Below are 13,687 nucleotides of genomic sequence, written 5' to 3'. Positions count from 1 at the left end.
TGAAAAACTGACCTCTCAGAACATGATCTTACAGAATATGATGCATTGCAACCTACCCAGCAGTATTTAAAGGAGTAAAAATTAGCACAACCTAACACATTTACAGCAGTAAAATGCAGTATACACATTAATGTAACTAATATTAATCCAGAAACATTAGATATAAAAGCAAAACACTGACAGGGAACATTTTACTGCACAATGAGTACATCTAGTTTTGATACCTAAAGTATACCTTTACTTTGGTAAGGTTTTGAATGCAGGATTTTTACTCAGAGTGGAGTATTTTCACCGTTGTCTAAGAGTACATGTTGCCGCCTATCACCTCTGTATTACCCATCAACATTTACAGGAGCAGTGTGTAAGATTTAGGTGGATTTAGCAGCATCTAGTGGTGAGGACTGCTGATTTCAACCAGCTGTAACTTCTCCCAGTTAGAATCTTTCAGTGTTCATTGTTAAGGTTTTTACCAGGAGCTGAATTGGCCTTTTGCTAAGCCCCGCCCCTTTGTGATGGTCCGACAAGCTGTCGCAGTAAGCATGGAGCCCACCCTGTAACTAACTGCACTCCCTGAAGAAATATTATCATATTTTTGGAGAAATGAAAGAGTGATTGCAGAGAGAAGCAGACAGAGGGGTCTACAGTGTGTGTTTGAAGGATATATCCAGGATGTCAAACTGACTCAGCAGCAACAACAGGTGAAAAAGACAAAGATAGTTAGAAGCTAAAGCCGAACTATAGGCTACAGATCACAGTGTCAAAGTGAACCACCACATCACTGCTGATCGCCACACAAGACAATGAATATAAAGGGAAACTTTGCTGATATTGAACCAGCTGTGTGGCATCGCAGTGTGTGCAGATGAACGGTGTCCGTCCGGTGATGACACACAGCTGGTTGAATACGAGCAGAGTTTCCCTGCTTCCCTTCACTGGTTCCTGTACAGCAGGGTCGGTCTTTGTTTCACTGTTATAATCATTACGAAGCAAAAGCAGCATGTGTATACATTCAGTAGGCTATATCTTCAGTAGCTAGCTAGCTAACCCTACACTTTTCAGGGTCTGATTTTGGTTTTGGAACAGGGAAGAAACGTATATCTTCTTCCGACCTCTCCAGGTAACGAGTATCATTAATACACGACGTGCCCCAGGCACAACATTTAGCTCCAAATCCACAAAACCAGCCTGAAAATGAAGGACATCTGAAACGATTACATTACAGTCAATGGAGCACAGCTGTGTTGTCGGACCCTGGTCTGAGCCGGCCCGATGCTACGTTATGATTGGCCAGTCTGCGTCCGGACGGGACTTAGTGAAGGATCAATAATCCGCAGAGGTCTCTTCCTCTCCGAAACAAAACGGACCCGGTGAATTTAAACCGCTAAAAACACTGAATAGAGCAGTTTCACGTTACAAATCAGTGCCGACGCTGTTTGGCAGCTCGCCCAGCACCTGCTAATGTGTGCTCACCTTTTTTCTCTGATAACTTAAGATCCAGATGTTCAGAAGGTTTTTACCGGGAGCCGAATTATCCGCGGAGGTCCCTTCCTCTCCAAAACAAACGGACCTGGTGATTTAAACCAGTAAAAACACTGAATAAAGTAGTTTCACATTTTAAAAAAATCTTTTTTTTTTCTGACATTGGTCGTTGCGGAGGGGCTGCTAACTATGGTGGCCGACTTGGAAAATGCGAATGGCCCCATCTAGAGTGTTTGGTTTGTCCATTCCTGGCTACTGTAGAAACATGGCGGACACTGTGGACAAGGACCTATTCTCTACGTGGATATAAACGGCTCATTCTAAGGTAACGAAAACACAACTATTCTTATTTTCAGGTGATTATAAACTAAAGAAAACATACTTATTGTATAATATTCCATTTCTGCCAGTATATCCCCCTAAATCCTACACACTGGACACTCTCTTTTAAGAGTAAGTGTTGCTGCCTATCACCTATATATCACCCATCAATATTTACAGGTTCTTCTGCGCTCAGAAATGTAATTGTTTCCCCATTAAGATGACTCATAAGTGATGGAAAAATCCACTTTCAGTGTTGATACAAGTTAAGATTTCCCAGAATGTTTTTGACAACCCCAACTGACCTTACAACAGGCACACTAATATCCAAGTTCGGACTCCTGTTCTTCGCATGATTCTTTGACTCCTCCTCATCAAACCACTCCATCAGCTCTGAAGCTACTGAGCAGTAAGAGTGATCAGTTTGGTTTGTGGGTGCCTGAACACACGAACTTATGAACTCTGCAGGATTTGGCCTCTCAATTGGATCGCCAGTAACGGAAAACGAGTGTTACAGGAATGATATCACCATCACTTTGTAATAAAACCCTTGACAAAGACACTCCTGGCAAAGCTTATTTGTTTTAGTTTTTATTCAACCCACAGTGTGGACTGTGCACACAAGAGAAGAGCGCGGAGCAGAGTGATTATTCTGTGTGTGTCTGCATTGTGCACGATCAAAAACTGCAACAACAAAAAAAGGTAAATATTCAATAAATGTTTAAATGGGGGGCCAGTAGGATTCAGGCTTTCCAATAAATGTGTGTCCCAATATTTGTTTTCATGTTCAGACAACTGTCCTCTAACTGTCCATTTAATTTGCACATTACTATAGGCGATTATATTAACGTAAAACATCAAAGCTTAAAGTATGATCTAAAAGATTAGTCACTTATACTTGTTTCAACAGTGTTTCTTAAGAAGTGCCATCAGGACATCAAGCCATTTTTTAACTGATCAGGATCAGCTGTACTGAGCTATATACAGCCCGATCCACACCTTTGTTAAACGTCAGCGGTCACACAGGTGTTTTTACTCACAAAAGTTTCATGTAGTGGCGCAACAAGTGCAGCCATCGTTAACACTGTGTCTGTAAGAGCAGAGGCTGAGCCCCGCCCACAGCAAAACCCCACACGCCATAAACGACAGCAAAATCAAATGTTTATTTATGATATTCACCAAAATTATGAGCACTTGTTTCAGCTCAGTGTGAAAGTCTTACTGAGAGAGCTTTACTGTGCGTCGTCTCTGGTGCATAGTGTTTCATCGTGAGCGGACGAGAGACAGACAGCAGTGCAGCAAGTGCAACAAAAGCCCCACAAGCAGAAAGCCAACAAGTTTGGGCTAATTTATTGATGTAATGTGTGCAAAAGATGCACAGATGACAAAAACACTAAAGGGAATACAGTTCATTCTGGTAACAGAGGCTGCACCGAAACAGCAAACACTGCAGAATGCTCAATTAAAGGGAGAGAGAAACCTTTGAGACACTGACAAGACCAAAAAGATTAAAAGGAGGGTTTGTTAGTTTGTAAAAAAAAAAAATTGGTTGATGGGTGTAATTCAATGGAAAGAAAATAGTTCCTACATGAAACTGCTCACAACAAGGTGTGTGCATTATCTTGAGTAACCAGGTCATGATTTCCGGAAAGAGACATTGCTGTTGAGTTTTTTTTAAGTTATGTTTTTGGCACTTTGAGCACCACAAGCTGAGTGCCATCTAGTTCCATTATGTTGGAGAGAAGGCAGACATCTCTACGGCAGACATCTCCAACACTCAGTACCTCACACCAAAACTATCTACACTGATAAACAGCACTACAGGTAAGAGGAAAAATATGATTTTTTTATTTTTATTTTGGGGTGAACTGTCCCTTTAATAATTGAAATGAAATTATATAGCAATACATTTATCACTGATGTGAAAGAATTAAGTCAAGTTATTCTAGTATTTTATTAAAATATTATCTATTTATTTAAATATATGAAAAACAATCGTTTTTATTTTTATATATTTTATTTTTTATTTGATTGTTTTTTGTTTGTCTTGAAAATCTGACTAAAGTGTAAAAAAAAAAAAAAAAAGAAATAGAAAAACAACCCTTCTCTAATCACCTGGAGCAGTCGTGTCCGCTCCACCCTGGACTGCAGTGACATCTGTTCGGCCTGATGCATCTGCCTCCATTCAGACAAGGTGACGAACACACAGCTGTGGACACATTCACAAAACACAGCACCATCATCACCACTGTAACCAACAAGCTGTTGCTCATAAGGAAGTAGCTCTTTAAGGAAGAAGGAAATATGCTGCCTGCGTCATTAAGGATCCATTTTATGGACCTGTTCTATAAACATGTTGATACTGGCATTACTGCATTTCTCTCGTCAATGAGATGAGTGTAAAGGTAATTCTTTTGTCAACATGAAAACCATCTGACACAATGTAGATGGCAGAGAAAAATGTAGTATTTAGGTGGAAGCGCCCTTGAAGGTAAGTGCTGACTCATCTCGTGCTCAGTGTGTTTGCTTTGAGCTCTCAGAGAATAAAACCTGCAACACACTGTCATGACAGACAGATGGTTAAGTGCTCACTCCTCTTTCTCCTCCATGCCGTCCTTTATTATAAACTCACTGACACTGTAATTGATGGATAAAATTGGTGGTTAGCAAGACACATTTGTCAGTACAAACAAGTAAAGCACAGACATTTAAACTAATAAAATGAAAAGGGAAATTCTAATAACAGGCATAAAAGTCTAAACACTTCTTTCATCTGGGTTTGTCACAGAGGGCATGTTAAAGCCTCGGGACGCTGACAGCTAAAGGCCTTCTGGGAGAGAATCATATTAATTCAGCAGATCATTAACCCTATGGGCCCCGGGCCTTTTTGGGGTATTTTTACTGCCTTTACTTTTAAGCTCATATCACAGTCATTATAAAGGCTACATACACATGCTATATCTCGGTTTTTTTTCAGGACAATCTGGGCTAACCAGATTTGCCATCATTCTATGTCCTTCTATGTGCCTGTATTTTATATTAACTTTTATATCAATGAAAAAAACAAATCCGTGTTACTAAATTCTTACATTTTTACATGTATCTCAGCATAGCAAGTTGGAAGTTGACGTATTCTGCCATATATGAAAAGGGGAGACTCTCTGGAATCTGGCAATATAAGAACCATGATGGTGGGACATTCTGTCACTTCACAGCTGTCCAAAACATGTGGTTTGTGCCAGGCGGACATGATTGCCAGTATTTTGTAGTTTATCTGAAGGAAACATGCAATATTTACATCTAAGATCATAGAAAAATAGTCAACCAAGTGCAATGATGTCCTCCAAGATAATATTTGTTTTTCAGTTTCAGTTATATATTGGGGGGACATTTTGGGCATTGGGGGGGGGGGGGGGGGACATGTCCCCCTCAATGTATATGGTGACTACGGCCCTGTCAGCATGCATAATTAGGCTGCAGTTGTCTGGGTGCGCAAAGGTGAAGTGCGCTTGTCTTGTCATACAAAGTTTGGTGGAGTGTCAACTGGACAATATGGAGATATTTGCATCTTGAAAGCCGGACTACAAATGTGGATAGACAGGGAGAAACACACGCAAGCCTAAGACGTGGTAAGATACGATATTCCTCACTATATGAAGTGACTGATAACAACATATGTATAATGGGTTGTAAAGAAATTCGTCAGGTTTTTATTTTGTAGACAATTGATCTGTATTTATAGCGTGATGGGATGACAGCACAATGATGTGTGTGGTATCACTGGAAAGCTCTGCTCCTGCGCTTTCATGTGATATGCGTGGCATTTCTGTGCGAGCCTGCGTTCGCGAGTAATCCATCCAAGAGTAATGTGTGTGCAGAGCTGTATGAAAGCTCTGTTATACATCATTTTATTGTAAATTTATCAATTTTTTTCACTGTGAAAACACTGGATTACCGACAAGTGCTTGGCCTTGTTGGAAAGCTACAGTTCCGCTGTTTCACGTGATATGCGTGGCTTCTCGCTATGACGCAAGGTCGCGGCGAAAATCCACAGAGAAGAACGGGTGTGAATTTGGACGTACTATGTGTCGTTCGGGCCCATAGGGTTAAATGTTTAAAGCTGAGGTAGGCAGAAATCTAACGGCATATTATGAAAACACACCCTCCTCGTGCAGCTCTCCCCTCTCTGCCCTAAGCTCCTCCCACCAGACAACCACAGGCATATGCACACGCTTCAAAACATGACCCAGAGTTTCCCATACATTGATTTTATTGTAGAGCCATCAGACCACAAATGAGACAAGAATTCGCAAGCTAGCCACCCCATGGTCTCTTCGCCTCGCTCCTCGTCACAGTGGACTGCTTGCCAGGTGCAGCACTGGGTCTAACCTGTGTAACAGCAGCAGCAGAAAGTTTACTGGGGAGTTGGAGCTGTCCAGTCCCCCAGAGCTGTGGTTTGTGCTGGCTGAATTCAGGTTACTGCAACTGCTGACTGGGAGTCTGTCTCCTGAGCTGCTGCTGTTGCTGCTCTCCTCCTGGTAAGGTGGTCTTTAGCGGCGGGGAATGAGGCAGAGGACACACTGTGATCGGAGGCTGTAGCTAAAACTAGCTACGTAAATGTGAACTTGAAGCCATGAAGCCACGAGCCCTAAGCTCTGGTTGGCAGAAGGCTAAACTATTAGCAACATTATCTCTCCAACTCTGAAACATGTCGTTGATGTTGACATGTGTTTTGTTTTCTTTATCGTCAGACTTTCTGTTAAACTCTCTTTTTGATAAGTCCGTCTTCCTGTTTTTGGGTGCGCTGCAGCGTAGGCAGTTGTTGCCAATGCTGGAATAGCAACTTCCTCTGCAGGACTCTCTGCTGTTGAATCAGGCTTTCACCAAAAAGACGCGCATGCACATCTGCATTTGTAGAACAGCCAACAGGAACACCCTCTCTCTGAAATGACCTGTGATTGGCCAAAGTTTCCCATCATGGCCTACATTTTTCTAAAGCTTAAAAACAGAACCAAGAGGAGGTGCAGAAGTCTAGTTTTCCTTCAGTCCTCTTAAATTACAGTGTGCTCAAAGTTTATGAGGGGATTTTTGCCCAGTGACGCCAAAATTAAACTGCCTACCCCACTTTTTAAAGTAAAGTTACAGTTAAGGAACATTTAATACTTCACTCACATGACTACATTGTTATTCACTAAAGGTTGTTATTTACTTATTTATAAATGTTCAAAAGCTGAATATAATCAAGTAGATATTTAAAAAAAAAAAAAAACTGTAGCGTACTCCCCTGAGTCAGTTGGGTCAGGGTGATAGTGACAGTGACGTAAAGGGAATCCTGTTTAGTATATGCACTCACATCCCACGTCACTGTGCTATTAATGCACACAGTAGGTGGACAGGTTTGCTCAGCCTAAACATGTGAAGCCTTCACTGTCACTGACTCACACATGAACTCACCACTGTGACAGCGTGTGCCGGTCCACCCAGTGGGACACTCGCACTGGTAGGGCGCCACGCAACGGCCTCCATTCAGGCATGGCAGGATGCAGATAGCTGTTTTTAAAGAGGAGAGAGAAGAGTACACAGGAAATCATTTCAGGTCATCTGCCCGTGCAGTCTTTGTTGAAATCCCAAACACTGGATTCAGTTGGGGAATTTGAGATCTTTGTGACCACAGGCTAGAAAGAAGAATATCTTTGTACTGATGAAGAAGTGACCCTTCTTAAAGGGTAACTTCAGTATTTTATAACCTGGACCGGATTTACCCATGGTTTTTAAACATTGGTCCAGTATTGAGAGTTAGTGCTGCAGACAGCAAAACAGGCTACAATGCAAGGATTCTAGGCATGTTCTAACCATCAATTTACAACTGCTTTAGTTTTCGTCTTTCGATGAAGTGTGTTTTACAATGAATACGTCACTGTGAATTTAAATGGAGTCTGGTGGAATTGGCGATAGCAATTTCAGGGCTGTTTCTGGTTAAACAAACAGGATCTTCCTCATCACCAAAATGGTCTATCTCTGTGGGGATCCTTTCCACAAGTTGTCAGACATTTAGACCAACAATCTGAGCCTGTCAGTGACAAACACAAGCACTTTTAGAGGATGTAAATTGACGGTGCACAAATGCCCCGAGTGGTTATGTTGCAGACTGTTTTGCGGCTGCTGTCTGCAGTGTTAACGCTCAATACTGAACCAGTTTCAAAACTTGTTCCCATTAATCACTTACACACAAAAACAGTTTTTTCTTTCGGTTTCAAGGAGACAAACAACCTTTCCCTCCATTATTTCTGACTGTCTCTGTGCACTGTTGTCTGCTGAAACCTGCTCAGCAAGCTGATTTGATTCCTGTGTGTTGGTGAGTGTCTGATTTGTAACACACTCAGGATCATGTCATGGTCATGTCAGCAGAGTAAACCGATCAATCTTGGGTTATCAAATACTTACGCTCCTCACAGAGTCGGCCCATCCAGCCCTCGGGGCAGGAGCAAGTGTTGGGCCGCTGACACACCCCGCCATTTTGACACTGCAGCCAACACACCGCTGAGAAGACGACACACACGCAGAAAGGCATGTAGAATTTAGATAAGAATGCGTCTTGAAACACACACAAAACACATACTCTACATGTAGAAAGACACATCTTTATAAAATCTTCTTTCAGTGTACATATATAGAGAGGAGCAAGATATTCAATCGCCTTCCAGTGAAACAAGAGGAAAGCAGGTACAGCAGCCTCATGCACAACAACAAAGGCAGCATTCACAAACTGCAGATTAAATTCTTCCGAGCAACCTTACCAGAGACAACAAGAAACCCACGAGTGTGTGTGTGTGTGTGTGTGTGTGTGTGTGTACGTGTAGACTGGAACGTGCATAATGTCAGCAGCAGCTGTTGAGGAACAGGCTAGCCTGGATCCAGCTCTGTTTTTGCATTTAAAACGTGGCCATTTGAATTTCATGAATGAAGCCAGTGTTAGAGATATCAGCAATAGAGATGTCTGCCTTTTCTCCAATATAACTGAACTCGATGGCACTCAGCTTGTGGTGCTCGAGGCGAAATGCCAACCAACTCTTTGACTGACAGTTGTTTTTCGTCCTTTAACAGAGCTGGATCCAGGCTTTAGAGAGTACTTGGATATGAATCACACGGTCACCTGTGAGAAAATGGCGTTTAGAGTGCACAGGAGGAGGAATCGGTTTATGTACAGTGCGGTCTTTTTAGGTTGACTACCTGAATCATGTCTTGTCCCAACCTTAAAGGAATGTTCAGACTTTTTTAAGTGGGGTTGTATAGGGTACTAATCCATAGTCAGTGTATAACATACAGTAGATGTCAGTCAACATGCCCCCAGTCTGGAGAAGCAGGCTGGAGTCTGACATGGAAGTTAAGCAATCTACTCCAGAAAATGGGGGTCGGCAACAAAATATATTTTAGCCACCTAAAAAATGTTAATATCAGTGTATGCCATAATAAGAGTATTTTTGCCTCCTTCTGACGGGGAGGCCGTTAACCGCTTCAGTTCCCCATCTATGCTCTTGTCAAAGCCACCAGACTCCATTGACCAAAAAAACAGTAATTTAAGCTCGCTGAACACAGGCGCTGGTGGCACGGCGGTGCAATTGTTAGCACTGTTGCATCACAGCAAGAGGGTTCCTGATTAAAAAGCCTGGGGTGGGGGGTTCGAACCCTTCTGTGCGGAGTCGGCGCGGGTTTTCTCCAGGTGCTCTGGCTTCCTCCCACAGTCCAAGGACATGCAGGATAATTGGTGACTCTAAATTGGAGTCTGGCTCTGAAAAGAGAAACTGCTCCACTTTCCAGCTACAAATCACTGTCTGACACTCAGGTAAAGCAGTGGTGATACTCCTAATACAACATGCACATAAACTGATATTGTTTTTTTTTTGCTGGCTAAAATAAATTTTGTTGCTGATCCCTCCACATCACAAGATTGTTTAGCTTCCATGTCGTACTCCAGCCTGCTTCTCCAGATTGGGGGTGTGCTGACTGACATCTACTGTATGTAATACACTATCTATGAATAAGTACCTCATACAACCCCACTTAAAAAAATCTGAACTATCCCTTTAACTAGTAATGAGGAAAAAAGAACCAATAGCAATACTTCCTTGGCTCATACTTCCACATATTGTACACATGCAGCTGGTGTAAACCCAGTATGAGTAGGCATGAGAGGACAGAGAGAGCAGGCACAGAGACGTTAATAACCTCCAGAGAGCACTGTATCTGTTGAGGGTGAGGAGGAGCAGTCCAGAGAAGATTTTAAAAAGCGGAAAAGCAGCACGGCATCATGTTGCAAAAGGGAGGAAGCAGGAAGTGTCCTGGGAAAAAGGGAGAGTCCCTTCTGTTAAACACAGAGGCGTGTTCTCTCTACCTCTGCATGTGGGAGGCGGCGTCCAGGTGCCGTTCTCCAGACACCTGCTCCTTCCAACGCCCTCCATGGCGTAGCCGCCAAAACACGAGTACACGGCCACGTCACCGAACTGGAACACCGCCCCCCGCACCACCCCATTGGCCACGTGGAGGGGGGGGCCACAGGACACCCCTGTACAACAGCCCAGATGGAACGACCCACGAGTTACTCACTACACGTCTGTCGTCTCTTCTGTCTGTCTTCTGCCTTGACTACTTTTTAAATCTTTAAATAACAGGTCAAATAAATTAACAACAGGTGCCTTTATTGTGTGGCCTTAAAAGCCGATGAGCATATCAATCTTCTGTTTGAGCAAAGACGAGAGTTGCAAGTCTACAGGGAGTGCACAAAATAGAAGAAACACCTTGCAGTGTACAGCACAATAGCAGCTTATAATGTTTAATGCTTTCGTAAAGTCTTTCCATGAGTCTTTATTCGACTCTTTGCTCAGTTTTTGAGGCCTATAATTGTGCCTCTATCCTAAAGAAATACTTAACCCCCCAAATGATCATTTGTGTATCAAAAATGTGTGTATCAATTACTCACGCGTGAATAAAACTTCGTTTTTCTCACATGCCTCTGGTGAATGAAGAATCAAAAAATTAGGAACATTCTTGATGACTTCAAAGTCAGGTGCCTCCAAAACTGAGCCTCCAGAAAACTGGTGCGTTCGTGGAGCTTCTATATTGTATTGCAAGGTGTTTCTGTTATTTTGTCCACCCCTTGTTTATCTTAAAAAGAATACTGAATAGGAAATTGTGCACTGCAGAATAAGAAATCTGTGTCCACTGAGTGAAATCAAGCTGTGTTTTCTGTGTCTGTCATTACCCGTGAAGACAGCGAATTTCATGCAAAATATCCAAATGTGTCAGATACTTTGGGGCTGGACAATTGGTGGACGACCCCTCGGGGCTGAAACAGGACTAAAAGGATTGCAGTGAACATGCACAGGAAAATGAACACCATGCAAACACAAACAACGAGCCATGGCAACGTAAGCACCATTGTGATGCATATTCAGGACAACTGCACGCAAGAAAGATCAGAGGATTATGTGACAAAGGTTGCCATAGAAGCTGCAGAGGTGCCCGTAATTATTCCAGCATACAGGACACCAACAGTGTTTGATGCAGCCCCGTTTGTTTTGATAAAAGCGCGATGAGAGAGTCAACAACAGAGGGACTTCAGCTGACGGATTTGAGCCCACAGCCATGCGCGAGCAGAGAGGTGTAGAGAGAGGCATGCAGAGCTATGAAACATCACATTCACAATTTTGAATTATCTCATGAATTACGACACCATGTGCTAGTTTGAGTACATATTGACACCCTGATAGTTACATTTGATTGATTTTCCCAAACACAACTAAATCACGTGAAGCTGATCAAGGAAATATGGAAACACTATACTGAACAAGATCATTAAAGTTGGGGTAGGCAGAAACAAAACTTTACTATCAAAGATGACAGAAACAGAAGATAGCAGTTGAATTTTAAACAGTAAACTTTTTTTAAACATATATATAATTAAACTGAGAAATCGATTATCTGTCAAGACTAGGGGCCAGGCTTTGTAACTGGACGGACTACGTGGTCACATCTTTTAGGTCTGCGATTTTAAACTTGTTTTAAATAAAAGACATACTGTACATTTGCAGTAAAGCTTTACCAAAGAGGACATACATTATTTTCTCCTTTAAATCAAATACCTACTTTCACACACGGAGCTGATGGGGCTCCAGGTCAGGTCTGGCCTGCAGGTGATGGTGCCGCTGCCCTTCACCTGCTGACCTTTGGGACAGGTGATGGGGACCGACTGTCCAACACGGAACTCCTGCTGGGATCCGTTCCTGCTGCCGTCGTCCCTCCAGCCAGGAGGAGCCGGGCAAGACCTCGCTGCAAGGAGCACACATGACGGATTACTGGCTGATGAAGTTTCGTTATCCAGTTGACACACTGAATCTGTGAGCAGTATTATTTCCTAAATGTTTACTAGTGTTGTCACGATACTGGGATTCCTAACTTCAATACAGTACCTTAAAATTTATGAATATATCATTCTATTTTTGACACCAAATTGACATTGAAGGCATACAAGTTGACGTTTTTTAGGTAAAAACAAATGTCTGTAATAACAGAGCAAAAGTTTGTAGGTAATCAATGTAGTCCGTAATTTTCCGTATTTATTTCTGTGGTGGACTGTGTAACCCCCTCCGTTTATGACACCTCCTCGATTACGCAAAACTGATTTCAAATATTCAGATTCAATATGTATAAATAAATCAATATTTTTGACAACACTTAACACAAAAACAAAATGTTATAACTAATGTTAGCTGACATCATGCCAGGGTGTGTGAATGGTAAATGGACTGCACCTCTGTGGCACCCTTCTGGTCATCTTGACCACTCAAAGCACTTTTACACTACTGAGTCACATTCACCCATTCACACACTGGTGGCTGACGCTGCCATACAGGGTGCCACCTGCTACTCAGTAACCATTCACACGCTCTCACACACTGACATCGGGGATTATTTGGAGTTCAATATCTTGCCCAAGGATACTTCAGCATGCAGGCTGGAGGAGCCGGGATCGAACCTCCGATCTTCTGATTGATTTAGACTTTTTTTTAATGTCTACAAGTTCTTTTCATATATCACAGTGGTTCCCAACTGGTGGGTCGTGGGTCCGTTCTGAAAGGACCGCAAGTTGTGTTATTGTTAAGTGCAGAACTTCAAAACAAGCTCTTTCACGCTTTCATTTTTATTGGTCACACAACACGAGGTGATTAAAATCAAATCAAGAACAGAGCATTTCTATATGAATTACGAATGGTTAAGTGTCTGTTATACTGCTTGGCGCTGTGCTGCTCCATCTCAGTCAGTGTCCGGAGTACGCTCTGCTGCTCCACGAGTGTTTCACAAAGACGGTATTCACTGCAGAGCAAGACTGCATTGTGTGCAAAGAGTTTCCATTTAGTTTCAGTTACTTTATCTGCCCCATCTGTATACTGTTGTTATTGACTGCTGTTACTGTGTGCTGCTATACCTGCTGTTGTCTGTTGGGCACAGATATACACGTTTGGTGTCAACAGTATATTCAAAAAAATGTATTTTATGTGCTCAAGATGTTTTTGACAGCAGCATTATTTCTATTCAGATATGTTTTTGACATATAAAGGAGGTTCTTTTGAATCAAACTAATTTGCTGCACGTAAATGTTTCTCAGATGATAAACACTGTAGGTTTCATATTTACACATATCCTGACATAAGACTATAAATGTCTACGTTTCACTGAACTCTGACTCACAGACCAGTTTGCGGCACGGCTGTGCTGTAAAACAGGTTATTAAACTCAGTGATGTTGCAAAGAATTTTAAGTGGGTGCTTTGTTCACACGGTGTTGCAAATGTTGGCCAAGTGCACAGGAATGTATGATTTAGCAACTGTTA

The 13,687-nt window shown here is 42.3% G+C and overlaps 1 protein-coding gene across 4 annotated transcripts in view; it reads right to left on the bottom strand.

Annotated features, from left to right (window-relative positions):
• Positions 1–13,687, bottom strand: part of svep1 (sushi, von Willebrand factor type A, EGF and pentraxin domain containing 1) — a 137,329-nt gene that overhangs the window by 627 nt on the left and 123,015 nt on the right. For 2 of the 4 annotated variants that reach the window (XM_078164866.1, XM_033609810.2), the window contains 5 exons: positions 11,944–12,126; positions 10,193–10,363; positions 8,245–8,340; positions 7,255–7,350; positions 3,916–4,009 (listed from right to left, as the gene is read on the bottom strand). In XM_078164866.1, the coding sequence (XP_078020992.1) occupies positions 3,916–4,009; positions 7,255–7,350; positions 8,245–8,340; positions 10,193–10,363; positions 11,944–12,126 (640 nt within the window). The remainder of the gene's footprint in view (positions 1–3,915; positions 4,010–7,254; positions 7,351–8,244; positions 8,341–10,192; positions 10,364–11,943; positions 12,127–13,687) is intronic. The other 2 variants (XM_078164867.1, XM_033609811.2) reach the window with 1 other exon arrangement.

This window comes from Epinephelus lanceolatus, chromosome 22, assembly GCF_041903045.1.
Source record: "Epinephelus lanceolatus isolate andai-2023 chromosome 22, ASM4190304v1, whole genome shotgun sequence".
NCBI classification, from domain to species: Eukaryota; Metazoa; Chordata; class Actinopteri; order Perciformes; family Serranidae; genus Epinephelus; species Epinephelus lanceolatus.
Note: the sequence above shows the minus strand (reverse complement) of the source record. Positions and strands in the feature narration are given on the sequence as shown.